Raw genomic sequence first — 14,363 nt, 5'->3', positions numbered from 1 at the left:
ACACTAAATGTCATGTGTTTCGCTCATACTTCAAGTTATCCATCTGAAACTTTGCACATACACTGTGGCTGTCTTGTAGACACCATCGGAATTACAGACGTGGGACTTTTCTGTTGCATTTCAAAGATGGTGGTGGGGGAATTTTTTTTTTGATATTTTCTTCTACCAGATCTATTGTGTTATATTCTCCTACATTCAAGTCACATTTCCACAAACTTCAAAGTGATTACTTTCAAATGGTACCAAGAATATGCATATCCTTGCTTCAGGGCCTGAGCTACAGGCAGTTAGATTTGGGTATGTCATTTTAGGCGAAAATGGGGAAAAAAACAGGGCTATCCCTAAAAGGTTTTAAAGACATGCTGTGCCAGGTCACGGGAGTAGGTCTGTCCTGTGAAAGAGATATGATCAGTGTATGCGATTAACCTGGATTAATGGTGGTTCAGATGTGGGTTAGTGTTACAGTACAGATGAGGTAGGCCTTTTTAATCCTATATAGATGTGTTTAACTTAGTTCAATCGAATATGTTGTGGGAATTCTAACCAAAAGGAGAGAGACTGTATTCTTCAAAATAACTTTATTATAAGATTTGCAAAAATGAAGCAATCAATAACAGCCACTCAACAGTGCATCGTTAGGAAAGCCCAACGAACAGCGTTGTCTCTCTCCATTTATAGAAAAAGTACCATTTGTTTTGTCTACGTGGCAGTTTAGCAGATGGGTGGAAACAGGGTGGGAACATGGTGTGTAAAAGCTGATTTAGCTTGTCTGTGCAGATTAAGATAGCTGAATTTGCCACCCGTGTCTGTTAATTCCTGCATGTTTCCACATATCTAAAAACAAGATGTCACATACTGCAGTCGCACCTAAACAGCTCTTATATGCACACCCAGACTTATGAGTAAGTCACACAAGACAAGCCTGTATCAGCAAAATACTATATAATATAACAATATAACAATGGACAAGTAACAGCATAGTATGTGTAATTAAACAACATAGTAGGTAATTCAATCATTTCCTCCACAAGTACAGGCTTAACTGAAAGACCAACAAAGATGGAATGCAATAAGACATTTGATTAAATAGTTTGGGGATTGGCCTCGTCTTCGAGGGAAGATCCTCGGAGCCAGATGATGTGATGGCAGGTAGCCCTACGCGTAACTACTGGCATCGAAACCCCCACTGGGGGAAAGGAGTTCTATTTACGGGCCTTAAGGTTATTATGGCTGGTGGTGGCGGGGAGATGGATGGTGGTCGAAAGCTGTTGCTGAAAAACTGCAAGTGAGAGAACATGGGTAAATTGACATACAAAACATCCCAAGATTTACGCCCATTGGTTGAGAGAGAGGAAGGTAATAATTGCAAGAGAGAGCCAATAGGTTAAACAGCAAGCATGAGGAATGTTCATTATTGTGCTGTGCTTATAGGCTGTAAGGTTAATAGGTGAATGATATTCCACACGTGGCTAGTAGGAAAGAAGAGAAGAAACCAGTCGCTATGCTGATGATATGTTTGTATTCATTCCCGGTATGCCCGTAGAATAGGAAACAGCAGTGAATGATGTTATGCTAACTGGATGCAGTTAAAGAAGAATTCAGTGCAGCCTTCCTGATAGAACTTTCGTAAGCTATATTTGAATCGCCTAACTTTAAGCTAAATGTCCAAAATGAAAACAAATAGAGTGAAGAAGGTAGATAGTTTGTGTTCTGTGGGGGAGACCTGTTTGGGTAGCCTACCTGATTGGTTGATTGTTTGTCTGATAGGTAGTAGGCCTTCAGCTCTCCTATATTTACCCTCATCTCTTTCCCTAGTCTTAATATCTTCTATCCTATCCACTCTAACCGGAAGATGAGTACCCCCTCTCTCCCTTCCTCCTTCCCCCACCCCTCTCTCTCACTAACTACCTTCAGGTCTTAGGTCAGTGTACAGGATGGAGTGTTAGATCAGTGGAGACAGTGTATAGTGCTGTAGATGGGGTGTTAGATCCGTGGAGACAGTGTATAGTGCTGTAGATGGGGTGTTAGATCAGTGGAGACAGTGTAGAGTGCTGTAGATGGAATATTAGATCAGTGGAGACAGTATAGAGTGCTGTAGAAGGGGTGTTAGATCAATGGAGACAGTGTAGAGTGCAGTAGATGGAATATTAGATCAGTGGAGACAGTGTAGAGTGCTGTAGATGGAATATTAGATCAGTGGAGACAGAGTAGAGTGCTGTAGGTGGAATATTAGATCAGTGGAGACAGTGTAGAGAGCTGTAGGTGGAATATTAGATCAGTGGAGACAGTGTAGAGTGCTGTAAATTGAATATTAGATCAGTGGAGACAGTGTAGAGTGCTGTAGATGGAATATTAGATCAGTGGAGACAGTGTAGAGTGCTGTAGGTGGAATATTAGATCAGTGGAGACAGTGTAGAGTGCTGTAGGTGGAATATTAGATCAGTGGAGACAGTGTAGAGTGCTGTAGATGGAATATTTGATCAGTGGAGACAGTGTAGAGTGCTGTAGATGGGGTGTTAGATCAGTGGAAACAGTGTAGAGTGCTGTAGATGGAATATTAGATCAGTGGAGACAGTGTAGAGTGCTGTAGATGGGGTGTTAGATCAGTGGAAACAGTGTAGAGTGCTGTAGATGGAATATTAGATCAGTGGAGACAGTGTAGAGTGCTGTAGATGGAATATTAGATCAGTTGAGACAGTGTAGAGTGCTGTAGGTGGAATATTAGATCAGTGAAGACAGTGTAGAGTGCTGTAGATGGAATATTAGATCAGTGGAGACAGTGTAGAGTGCTGTAGATTGAATATTAGATCAGTGGAGACAGTGTAGAGTGCTGTAGATGGAATATTAGATCAGTGGAGACAGTGTAGAGTGCTGTAGATGGAATATCAGATCAGTGGAGCTAGTGTAGAGAGCTGTAGATGGAATATTAGATCAGTGTAGAGTGCTGTAGATGTTTGTTCGGTGACCTGGTTTTAAGTAGACTAGATACAGTATGTTAGTGTTTAAAAAGGAGCTGGATGCAGCTCAGTGTTGATGGATGGAGCTCAGTGTTGATGGATGGAGCTCAGGGCTGGAGAAGGGAGGCCATTTTGGATGTGTCCAAAGATACAGTAGGGCCTAGATTCAAATCGGACCATGGGAGATCGTGATGGCTCTTGACATTTAAAGGTAATTCATTTCCAGTGTATTCAGCATATGCAGCTTGTACTGTGAATGCGGTTTTCCAAATGCGGATACGTAGCCTTGAAAAGGTTCATAGCTGAAAGGGGAAATTGGATTGAATCTAGCCCTAGGTCTACTAGCTTTCCTCTGGTAAATCCTGGTCTGTTGGTAAACTTATGAATTGCCTGCATCATCTACTAAAGTCTCTCTATGCTTATGTTTTGGGTTGTGATGGGGTACAACAGTTGAATTAAACTCATAAGGCATTTATAAATTCTTCAAGAAATAAATTGGTAAATATCATACCTTTTCAAGTCCAAAAATTGATGTACAAATATGGCCCCTTTAAGCTCCCATCTCTCTCTCTCTCTCTCTCTCTCTCTCTCTCTCTCTCTCTCTCTCTCTCTCTCTCTCTCTCTCTCTCTCTCTCTCTCTCTCTCTCTCTCTCTCTCTCTCTCTCTCTCTCTCTCTCTCTCTCTCTCTCTCTCTCTCTCTCTCTCTCTCTCTCTCTCTCTCTCTCTCTCTCTCTCTCTCTCTCTCTCTCTCTCTATCTCTATCTCTATCTCATTCCGCAGCTCTCCTCCAATACCGAATAAACTACTGGGACCAAAGAAAGAACCATTCCATCTTTCCTGTTCCGTCTGTCTCTCTCTCCTTCCCTTCCTTCCTTTCTGTCTCTCTTCCCCTCTCTCCCCCTCCTTTCTGTCTCTCTTCCCCTCTCTCCCCCTCCTTTCTGTCTCTCTTCCCCTCTCTCCCCCCTCCTTTCCTTCTCTCTCTGTGATGAGGGGCTGTGGCTGAGGCTGTGGGTGAGGGTCTGTGTCCAGTCTGAAGCTGGGGAAGCTAAAGGTGGTGCGGCGGCAGCTGCTGCAAAGGTAAACTACTAGTCTGTGTGTTGTCTTGTGTAGAAGATTCCATTCTAAATGATAGATGATACAGTACTATAGTATAACCTGTCGTTAACAGGTATAATAGTATTGTTATAGAATTATAGTGTGTTGTTCTCAAGTGATATTATAGTATTATTGTAGTATATTCTTGTATATTGCATTATATTATAGTATTATTGTAGTATATTCTTGTATATTGCATTATATTATAGTATTATTGTAGTATATTCTTGTATATTGCATTATATTGTAGTATTATTGTGCTTTTATCTAGGTATGAGCACCAGCCGTTTGTGTCATGTCTGGCTGGTCTATACGGCTGTCAATGGAGACGCTACCAGAGGGCCAAGTCACAGCCCGGGGAGAGCTGCTGCAGCAGGGTAGGCTATACACACAGAATCTCGCTCGCTCGCACGCACGCATGCACACACACACACACACACACACACACACAGAAGCTCGCTCGCTCGCTCGCACGCACGCACGCACGCACGCGCACACACACACACACACACAGACTCAGACTCAGACACGTGCACAGATAGGGCTCAACCAGTGTCCTCTCATGAAAAAGTGTCCTTGCAGTCTACATGTGGATGTAGCCTACTTTTTCGTTCTGTTGTTGAAATTTGAATTGTAACATCAAAATAGCTAATTTCATAAACTCTTGAATCTGAGAAAATACCTCCTTCACTGCCTTCCCACTCTTAGAGCGCACTCCTGTCTGACTTGCATGCAGTGACCACTGTGCGCCAGGCGGGAAATGGAGCAATTCGACTGCTTGTTAGTAAGAGGCAGATGTTAGCAGCAGAACAAACTCAAATCAAGTAACAACTATTTTGTTTTGACAGCTTAGCTAACTAGCTAGCTAGCATATTTACATCATCATCATCATCTTTTCCCAATGTCAATCATTCTCTCTCTGCTGACATACTGCAATGTGTTTGTCATTTTACTGAACCATGTCTTTACAGGAAAAATTACACTCTTTCTCTGACTCCCTCGCTCTCACTCTCACTCTCACTGACACCCCCCTCTCTCCCTCAACCCCCCTCCCTCTCCTTCCCTCCCTCCCTCCCTCCACCCTCCCTCACCCTCTCCCCCATCTCTCTCTCCTCCAGGTGGAGTGTGGGAGCGTAGTTTTCCTGGTCCTGACCTTCCTCCTCTCTCTCCTCCAGGTGGAGTGTGGGAGCGTGGTTTTCCTGGTCCTGACCTTCCTCCTCTCTCTCCTCCAGGTGGAGTATGGGAGCGTGGTTTTTCTGATCCTGACCTTCCTCCCCTCTCTCCTCCTGGTGGAGTGTGGGAGCGTGGTTTTCCTGGTCCTGACCTTCCTCCTCTCTCTCCTCCAGGTGGAGTGTGGGAGCGTGGTTTTCCTGGTCCTGGTCCGGACCTTCCTTCTCTCTCTCCTCCAGGTGGAGTGTGGGAGCGTGGTTTTCCTGGTCCTGACCTTCCTCCTCTCTCTCCTCCAGGTGGAGTATGGGAGCGTGGTTTTCCTGGTCCTGACCTTCCTCCTCTCTCTCCTCCTGGCGGAGTGTGGGAGCGTGGTTTTCCTGGTCCTGACCTTCCTTCTCTCTCTCCTCCAGGTGGAGTGTGGGAGCGTGGTTTTCCTGGTCCTGACCTTCCTCCTCTCTCTCCTCCAGGTGGAGTGTGGGAGCGTGGTTTTCCTGGTCCTGACCTTCCTCCTCTCTCTCCTCCAGGTGGAGTGTGGGAGCGTGGTTTTCTTGGTCCTGACCTTCCTCCTCTCTCTCCTCCAGGTGGAGTGTGGGAGCGTGGTTTTCCTGGTCCTGACCTTCCTCCTCTCTCTCCTCCAGGTGGAGTGTGGGAATGTGGTTTTCCTGGTCCTGATCTTCCTCCTCTCTCTCCTCCAGGTGGAGTGTGGGAGCGTGGTTTTCCTGGTCCTGACCTTCCTCCTCTCTCTCCTCCAGGTGGAGTGTGGGAGCGTGGTTTTCCTGGTCCTGACCTTCCTCCTCTCTCTCCTCCAGGTGGAGTGTGGGAGCGTGGTTTTCCTGGTCCTGACCTTCCTTCTCTCTCTCCTCCAGGTGGAGTGTGGGAGCGTGGTTTTCCTGGTCCTGACCTTCCTCCTCTCCTCTCTGTTCCTCTACTTCTGGAGCCAGGCTCACAACGATTACAATGACTTTGACTGGTGGGTCACACACACACACACATACATACACCAGCGCACAACACACAAACACACCACACACACACACACACACAAACTGAGACATAAACTGAACAAGTTCCACAGACATGTGACTAACCGAAATGGAATAAATGTGTCCCTGAACAAAGGGGGGCTCAAAATCAAAAGTAACAGTCAGTATCTGGTGTGGCCACCAGCTGCATTAAGTACTGCAGTGCATCTCCTCCTCATTGACTGCACCAGATTTGCCAGTTCTTGCTGTGAGATGTTACCTCACTCTTCCACCAAGGCACCTGCAAGTTCCCGGACATTTCTGGGGGGGAATGGCTCTAGCCCTCACCCTCCGATGCAACAGGTCACAGACGTGCTCAATGGGATTGAGATCCGAGCTCTTCGCTGGCCATAGCAGAACACTGACATTCCTGTCTTGCAGGAAATCACGCACAGAATGAGCAGTATGGCTGGTGGCATTGTCATGCTGGAGGGTCATGCCAGGATGAGCCTGCAGGAAGGGTACCACATGAGGGAGGAGGATGTCTTCCCTGTAACGCACAGTGTTGAGATTGCCTGCAACAACAACAAGATCAGTTTGATGATGCTGTGACACACCGCCCCAGACCATGACGGACCCTCCACCTCCAAATCGATCCCGCTCCAGAGTACAGTCCTCGGTGTAACGCTCATTCCTTCAACGATAAACGCAAATCCGACCATCACCCCTGGTGAGACAAAACCACGACTCGTCAGTGAAGAGCACTTTTTGCCAGTGCTGTCTGGTCCAGCGACAGTGGGTTTTTGCCCATAGGCGACGTTGTTGCCGGTGATGTCTGGTGAGGACCTGCCTTACAGCAGGCCTACAATCACTCAGTCCAGCCTCTCTCAGCCTATTGTGGACAGTGTGAGCGCTGATGGAGGGATTGTGCGTTCCTGGTGTAACTCTGGCAGTTGTTGCCATCCTGTACCTGTCCTACAGGTGTGATGTTCGGATGTACTGATCCTGTGCAGGTGTTGTTACACGTGGTCTGCCACTGCGAGGACGATCAGGTGTCTCACAGTACGGACATTGCAATTTAAAGCCCTGGCCACATCTGCAGTCCTCATGCCTCCTTGCAGCATGCCTAAGGCACATTCACGCAGATGAGCAGGGACCCTGGGAATCTTTCTTTTAGTGTTTTTCAGAGTCAGTAGAAAGGCCTCTTTAGTGTCCTACGTTTTCATAACTGTGACCTTAATTACCTACCGCCTGTAAGCTGTTAGTGTCTTAACGGCCGTTCCACAGGTGCATGTTCATTAATTGTTTATCGTTCATTGAACAAACATGGGAAATATCTGGGAAGTTATTTGGATTGAGTTTATATGTTTGCATTGCAGGTTTAAATTTGAGACTCTGGGATTCTGGTTCCCCTGGTCTCTGGTGCTGCTGGTTGTTGCTGCTGCTCTGTTCACCTACATCTCTCTGCTGCTGGTAAGAACTAGTACTACTACTATAAATACTGCTATACTTATACTACTGATATTACTGTACTATTACTACTACTATACTACTACTGCTGCTCATTTAACCTACATCTCTCTGCTACTGGTGAGAACTAGTAATACTACTATACTTATATTACTACTATTACTATAATATTATTACTACTATACTATTGCTGTTGCTAGTGACAACTATAGTACTATCACTATACTACTACTGATGCTGTCTTCAGTACTACTACATTACTATACAACTGTACTACCGCTGCTCTCTTCAGTGCTACTACATTACTATACAACTGTACTACTCCTGCTCTCTTCAGTGCTACTACATTACTATACAACTGTACTACTCCTGCTCTCTTCAGTACTACTACATTACTATAAACCTGTACTACCCCTTCTCTCTTCAGTACTACTACATTACTATACAACAGTACTACTGCTGCTGTCTTCAGTACTACTACATTACTATACAACTGTACTACTCCTGCTCTCTTCAGTGCTACTACATTACTATACAACTGTACTACTCCTGCTCTCTTCAGTACTACTACATTACTATAAACCTGTACTACCCCTTCTCTCTTCAGTACTACTACATTACTATACAACAGTACTACTGCTGCTCTGTTAATCTACGTCTCTCTGTTGTTGTCTTGCAGGTACTAGCAGTGTGTTTACTGTCTGAGGGTCAGAGGTTGTACCTTCACTGGAGTCACAAGGTATCTCCTATCATCCATGTAGTACAGCACACATTCAACCTCTGTGAAGCAGCACAGACAGATCAGGATGACCCATGTTGATTAGTCCTTTGTTATTTTTCTGTGTTAGATGGGGATCGTGGTGACCATGGCGTTCTCTGTCAGTGCCACGGCCGTTCTCTCTGAGGTGTGGAGTAAAGAGTGGAAGACCCTTCTCCTCTCCCTGCAGGTTGGCCAGTCTAGCTGTCACAGACCAATCACATCAAGCAACCCAAAGCAACAATGTGAAATGTGTATGTTCAGCTGTCTGCATTGTGATATGAACCTTTCTCTCCCTCCCTTTCTCTATCCCCCTCCTGATTGGCTAGGTCACAGCCCCCTTTCTTCAGGTAGGCGGGGTTTTATTGATGACTCTCCTGTCCTGGCCAATTGCGCTGCACTTTTTTCGTATGAACAAGAGAGGTAAGTGCTCCGTTTGGCTGCTGTAAAATAAGTCCAGGTTCTGGTCGTGTTTCAAAGCCTGGACAGGTATTGTACGTATCAGCTAATCACATCTACATGTACAGTATGTTATAGCAACCTAGTGCCCAACTGCACGGTCAATGATGTGGCATGCAACCATTGATTGATGTATGCAACGTCTGAGCAGAGGAAGGCAACCTCTATTGACTGAGACTGAGTGGGAACTTTTCAGAGTTATAAAAGCCTGCATAGACACTGGCGTTACGCACACTGTCTTTCACCCTCTCTCTGTCTCTTTGTCCTTCCTCCTCTCGCTCGCTCTCTCTTGTTTCTCTGTCATCTCCATGGTCACTGTTCTGAGTCGTCGTGGTGACGTGAAGCTGTAGGTGCACTAGCTGACTCATGTCTGGCCTCTCTGTGGAGGATAATGACACACACACACACCTAGAGCCCTGTCAGGTGTATAGTAGTCTGATTAAAGGGGCAATCTGCAGTTCACACAATAACAAAGCACCTACCCGCCACCTATTTTGGTAAACATCTAAAGGATGGGGCTGGAGAAATGTAACCACTCATTACATTCATAGACCAAGCGTTTATAAATTCATGAGGCATTTATAAATTCTTCAAGCAATCAATGGGTAAAAAATATATGGATCTAGAAATCACAGATTTCCCCTTTAAGCTCTGATTTCATCATTAAGACTTGTATAACTCTAGAATTAGAACACTGGACCTGCTAGACTTGTTCCAGTATGAGGTTGTTTTGAAATATATTCTCTCTCTCTCTGTCTCTCTCAAGTGCATCAAGTGTGTCTGTTGGGTGTGTACATGAGTGCATTGTTCAGTCTGTACCTGGTTCCTCTGGCCATGTATTCTCCCTGCATCAGAGAAGCTGGAACCCTGGGGCCAAAACCAACACTCCTCGGACACAGAGGAGCTCCCATGGTAGGACCAACCTATCATACATCTATCATCACAGCTTCATACTACTCAATGATTCAGTAGCACCCAGAGCAGCTATCATACATTATCAATATTATCCCTATATATCAATAGTACCACTTGCAGTAAACAGTAAGATGACACAGGGAAGCTCCCATGGTACAACCATGGCACAACATGATTATCAACATGATCCCTATCTATCAATAACTTCATTATCAATATTATATCTATCAATAACATCATTATCACTATTATAACTATCTATCAATAACTTCAATATCAATATTATCACTATCTATCAATAACTTAATTATCACGATCTTTCAATAACATCATTATAAATATATATCAATAACATCACTATCTATCAATACTACGACATACAATATACAGGTAAATCCAGTCACATAACTTTTAACACAGAGGCTCTGGCCTCATGTTACGTTAGAGAGTCAGTTAGAGAGAGTTCCTGATTAAAATAAAGTCTGACACTGGAAAATGTACTTGGCACTGTGTTGTTGATGCCTTTGTGTGTATGTGTGTGTGTGTGTGTGTGTGTGTGTGTGTGTGTGTGTGTGTATATGTATGTATGTGTTTGTTCTCATGCATGTCTGACCTCTAACAGCTTGCCCCAGAGAATACTCTAATGTCTTTTGAGAGTGCAGTGGAGGCTGGAGTGGACGGGTTTGAGACTGACGTCACTATAAGGTACACACCACACTGTCAGTCTGTCTGTCTTGGATTGTTTGTCCGTTTGTCTGTCTATCTTGTCTTGACTGTCTTGTCTGTCTGTCCCCTTCTGATCCATGTAATAGCCCTGTGTCCTGGCTAGCCTTGACCCATGTCCTGCCCTGTCCTGTCCTGGCTCGCCTTGTAATAATCCTAGAGATCAGACATTAGCGTTAGCATCCTTCCACTCCTCCCAGTTAATGTGATTGCATCCTAGCTAATCCAGTTAGCGGTTAATACTCTTGTCCAGGCCTGCTAGCCTATGTGTCTTTTAGCATTAGCATGTAGCATGCAGCCCTGGGTTCAAATACTATTTCTAATAATATCAGATACTTTAGCTGGGCTTGAGAGAAAGAGAAGGGGCCAGGGTGTAATGGAGTTTGCCTGGTGTAATGGAACCAATAGAATAGTTGCAAAACTGCAAACCTGGCCCATCAGGCACTCCAGGCAGGCTAAAGCAAACGCTCAAAGTATTTGAAAGATTTTAAATAGTATTTGAGCTCAGGCCTGGTAGCAGGACTATAGCTAGCAGACCTAGGGTAGCTTCACCTGAGACCTGCCACATGTTTGTCTTGAACATGTGAACGCCAGGACAATAATCTCCCCCCTCTCTCCCCTCCCTCTCTCCTAGTGCTGATGGCGTTCCGTTTGTGATGCATGACCTCACCCTGCAGAGGACCACTAACGTAGAGGAGGTGTTTCCTAACAGAACACACACACCTGCTGCCCTGTTCACCTGGTCTGATGTACAGCAGCTCAACGCTGGGGCCTGGTTCCTCTCTGTAAGGACACGCACACACACACAGTAGCTGACTTTAGCACCATGGGTTAGTTAGTAACTGTATTAAAGACCTCTTTTAACCATCACCCTCTCTCTCTCTCCACCCCCTTCCCAGTGGGATCCGTTTGGCACGGTGTTCTCTCTGTCACCAGAGCAGCGAGAGCTAGCTGCCAATCAGATGGTTCCCTCCCTGGATGAAGTTCTGGACGTAGCGAATCGGGCGGGCAGGACAGTGCTGTTTGACCTGAGACAACCTCCTCCTGGACACCCTTACAGAGACAACTACCTCAACATCACCCTGGACCTCATACACACACACATCAACTCCAGCCAGGCACGTGTGGATGGGGGGGGGTCACCGTGGTAGTTCCTACCTTTGACTCAAAGGACCATGTTAGAAAGGCCTGCTGCCATTCAATGGTGTCTCCCTGCTCTTATAAGGTGCAGCCTTTTTTAATAGTGTGTGTGTGTGTGTGTGTGTGTGTGTGTGTGTGTGTGTGTGTGTGTGTAGGTGCTGTGGCTGCCATCAGATCAGAGATGGGAGATACAGCAGGTGGATCCAGAGCTGCAACAGACAGCCGGACAGACTGCCTCTATTCAGGAACTACAGGACAACCACATCACAACCCTCAACCTGCATTACAGCACCATGTCTCTGCAACACGTCAGGTACACTCCCACACACACATGATGTAGTAGAAAATGTCTCTCTGCTCACACACTATGTATGTATGTGGGTTTTGTGTTTCAGTAAGTACAGGTCGGTGAACATCAGTGTGAACCTGTATGTAGTGAACCAGCCGTGGCTCTACTCTCTGGCCTGGTGCAGTGGAGCATCCTCTGTTACCACCAACAACATGCTGCTGAGAGATATACACACACCGCTGCTCCTTGTGGTGAGACACACACACACACACACCGCTGCTCCTTGTGGTGAGACTCACACACACCGCTGCTCCTTGTGGTGAGACACACACACACCGCTGCTCCTTGTGGTGAGACTCACACACCCCGCTGCTCCTTGTGGTGAGACACACACCGCTGCTCCTTGTGGTGAGACTCACACACACACCGCTGCTCCTTGTGGTGAGACTCACACACACACCGCTGCTCCTTGTGGTGAGACTCACACACACACCGCTGCTCCTTGTGGTGAGACTCACACACACACCGCTGCTCCTTGTGGTGAGACACACACACACACCGCTGCTCCTTGTGGTGAGACACACACACACCCCGCTGCTCCTTGTGGTGAGACTCACACACCCCGCTGCTCCTTGTGGTGAGACACACACCGCTGCTCCTTGTGGTGAGACTCACGCACACATCGCTTCTCCATATGGTGATGAACACCAACACACACTAATGTCTTCACATGTTTCCCTACAGACTCCAGAGCAGTATAGTGTGATATGGATTCTGACTGACCTGGTCTCTGCTGTTCTTATCGTCTGTGTCTTCATATTCCACTGGTGAGTTCACACGTTTCTGCATACATTTCAAAAGTGTGTGACTGAGGCGATTACAAAATATAATGGGTTAGTTAGATAAAGGTATGTCTGTAAGGTGAAAGTGTGTGTGTGTGTGTCTCTCCCTGTCCTACAGGTGGCGTGAGCGAGGCCTACAATTCTGGTCAGGCAGTCGACAGACACACGAGACCGGGCCTTATAGCAAGTTCAGGACTGGTAAGGACAACAACAATGTCATACTGTACATCACTATGGCCCTCTCCCACTGGACTAATCTTCTACTTGTGTGGAACACACAGGCGCACCAACATTTTAATCTCTTGCATAAACTGTACAGTCTATGAGCTGGAATAGCTGGTAGTTTCTTACATTCAATTCAAATTCTGAAAGTATCTCTGCTCAATGCCAGTGCTGTTCTAACCCTCTAGTTTATTGGACTCATAATATTAAAAAGCCTGTTTCATCAGAGGCAGTATGTTAGTGCATTTTTAACGCAGTGTACATCCGTGCACCTCGGGGATGATTTGAGCTTTTACTCGGAATACCGGTGAACCATACATTATTCTGTGTTCCGTCTGTGCCTCAGATCCTGTGGAGTCAGGGTGGGGTCGATGGAATCCCTTCCACTCAGAGTCTCCTACTAGAGCCCTCATCTCTCTCCCTCTGGACCTCAACCCATGAACTCAACTCATGAACCAATGAACCTCCCATGAACCATTCCCAAACCCCAAATCTTTGGACTTCAACCCACACATGAACCCTGCACCAACCCCTCACCTGAACTCCAACTACCACACCCCTGACCTCTAACCCTTAACCTTTGCCCAGCAGAGCTCAGCGACGTCTGGTCCATCTCCAGTGGGAATGTCCGAACGGAACTACGGACCCCCAGTACCCTCCACACCATCACAGAGGAGTAACACACATGCACACAGACACTCACCCAGTCACGCACACACAAAGTGTGACCGCACAAGAATGAGCATAGGGAAATGGGAAGGAAAACAAGAGAAGAGGATGAACTGAATGTGTAAAAAGAGGAAGAGGCTGATGTAATGTGAAAGATAAGCCAGTATTTTGATAATCCTGATTAAGACTGTTGTTCCTTTGTCCTCACTTGACCAGCTCATTCACACCCCCTCTGGTGACCACTGGAACTGCAGAACTGAATTGCTGAAATATGAAATATACACTGAACAAAAAATATAAACGCAACATGTAAAGTGTTAGTCCCATATTTCATGAGCTGAAATAAAAAATCCCTGAAATGTTCTATATGCACAAAAAGCTTATTTCATCCCTGTAAGTGAGCATTTCCTCACTTACCAAGATAATCCATCTACCTGACAGGTGTAGCATGTCAAGAAGCTGATTTAACAGCTTCTCGAGGTGCACCTTGTGCTGCGGACAATAAAAGGCCACTTTAAAATGTGCCGTTTTGTCACACAACACAATGCCACATATGTCTCAAGTTTTGAGGGAGCGTGCAATTGGCATGCTGACTGCAGGAATGTTCACCAGAAAATGTTATGTACATTTTTCTACCATAAACGCATGTGGTCTGCGGACTCACAACCGCAGACCACGTGAAACCACGTCAGC

At 45.9% G+C, this 14,363-nt stretch overlaps 1 protein-coding gene across 1 annotated transcript; it reads left to right on the top strand.

Moving 5' to 3' along the window:
* Positions 1–1,226: 1,226 nt before the first annotated feature.
* Positions 1,227–14,045, top strand: LOC112267000 (glycerophosphodiester phosphodiesterase domain-containing protein 5). The gene is made up of 17 exons (XM_042296560.1): positions 1,227–1,285; positions 3,987–4,034; positions 4,324–4,429; positions 6,089–6,192; positions 7,564–7,657; positions 8,334–8,393; positions 8,503–8,601; positions 8,741–8,834; positions 9,637–9,782; positions 10,408–10,490; positions 11,143–11,293; positions 11,408–11,626; positions 11,804–11,961; positions 12,044–12,188; positions 12,682–12,764; positions 12,898–12,977; positions 13,348–14,045. The coding sequence occupies exons 1-17, from the start codon at positions 1,227–1,229 to the stop codon at positions 13,440–13,442; spliced, it is 1,824 nt and encodes a 607-aa protein (XP_042152494.1). The 3' UTR covers positions 13,443–14,045.
* Positions 14,046–14,363: the final 318 nt, after the last annotated feature.

Source organism: Oncorhynchus tshawytscha, linkage group LG14 (assembly GCF_018296145.1).
Source record: "Oncorhynchus tshawytscha isolate Ot180627B linkage group LG14, Otsh_v2.0, whole genome shotgun sequence".
Taxonomy (NCBI): Eukaryota; Metazoa; Chordata; class Actinopteri; order Salmoniformes; family Salmonidae; genus Oncorhynchus; species Oncorhynchus tshawytscha.
Note: the sequence above shows the minus strand (reverse complement) of the source record. Positions and strands in the feature narration are given on the sequence as shown.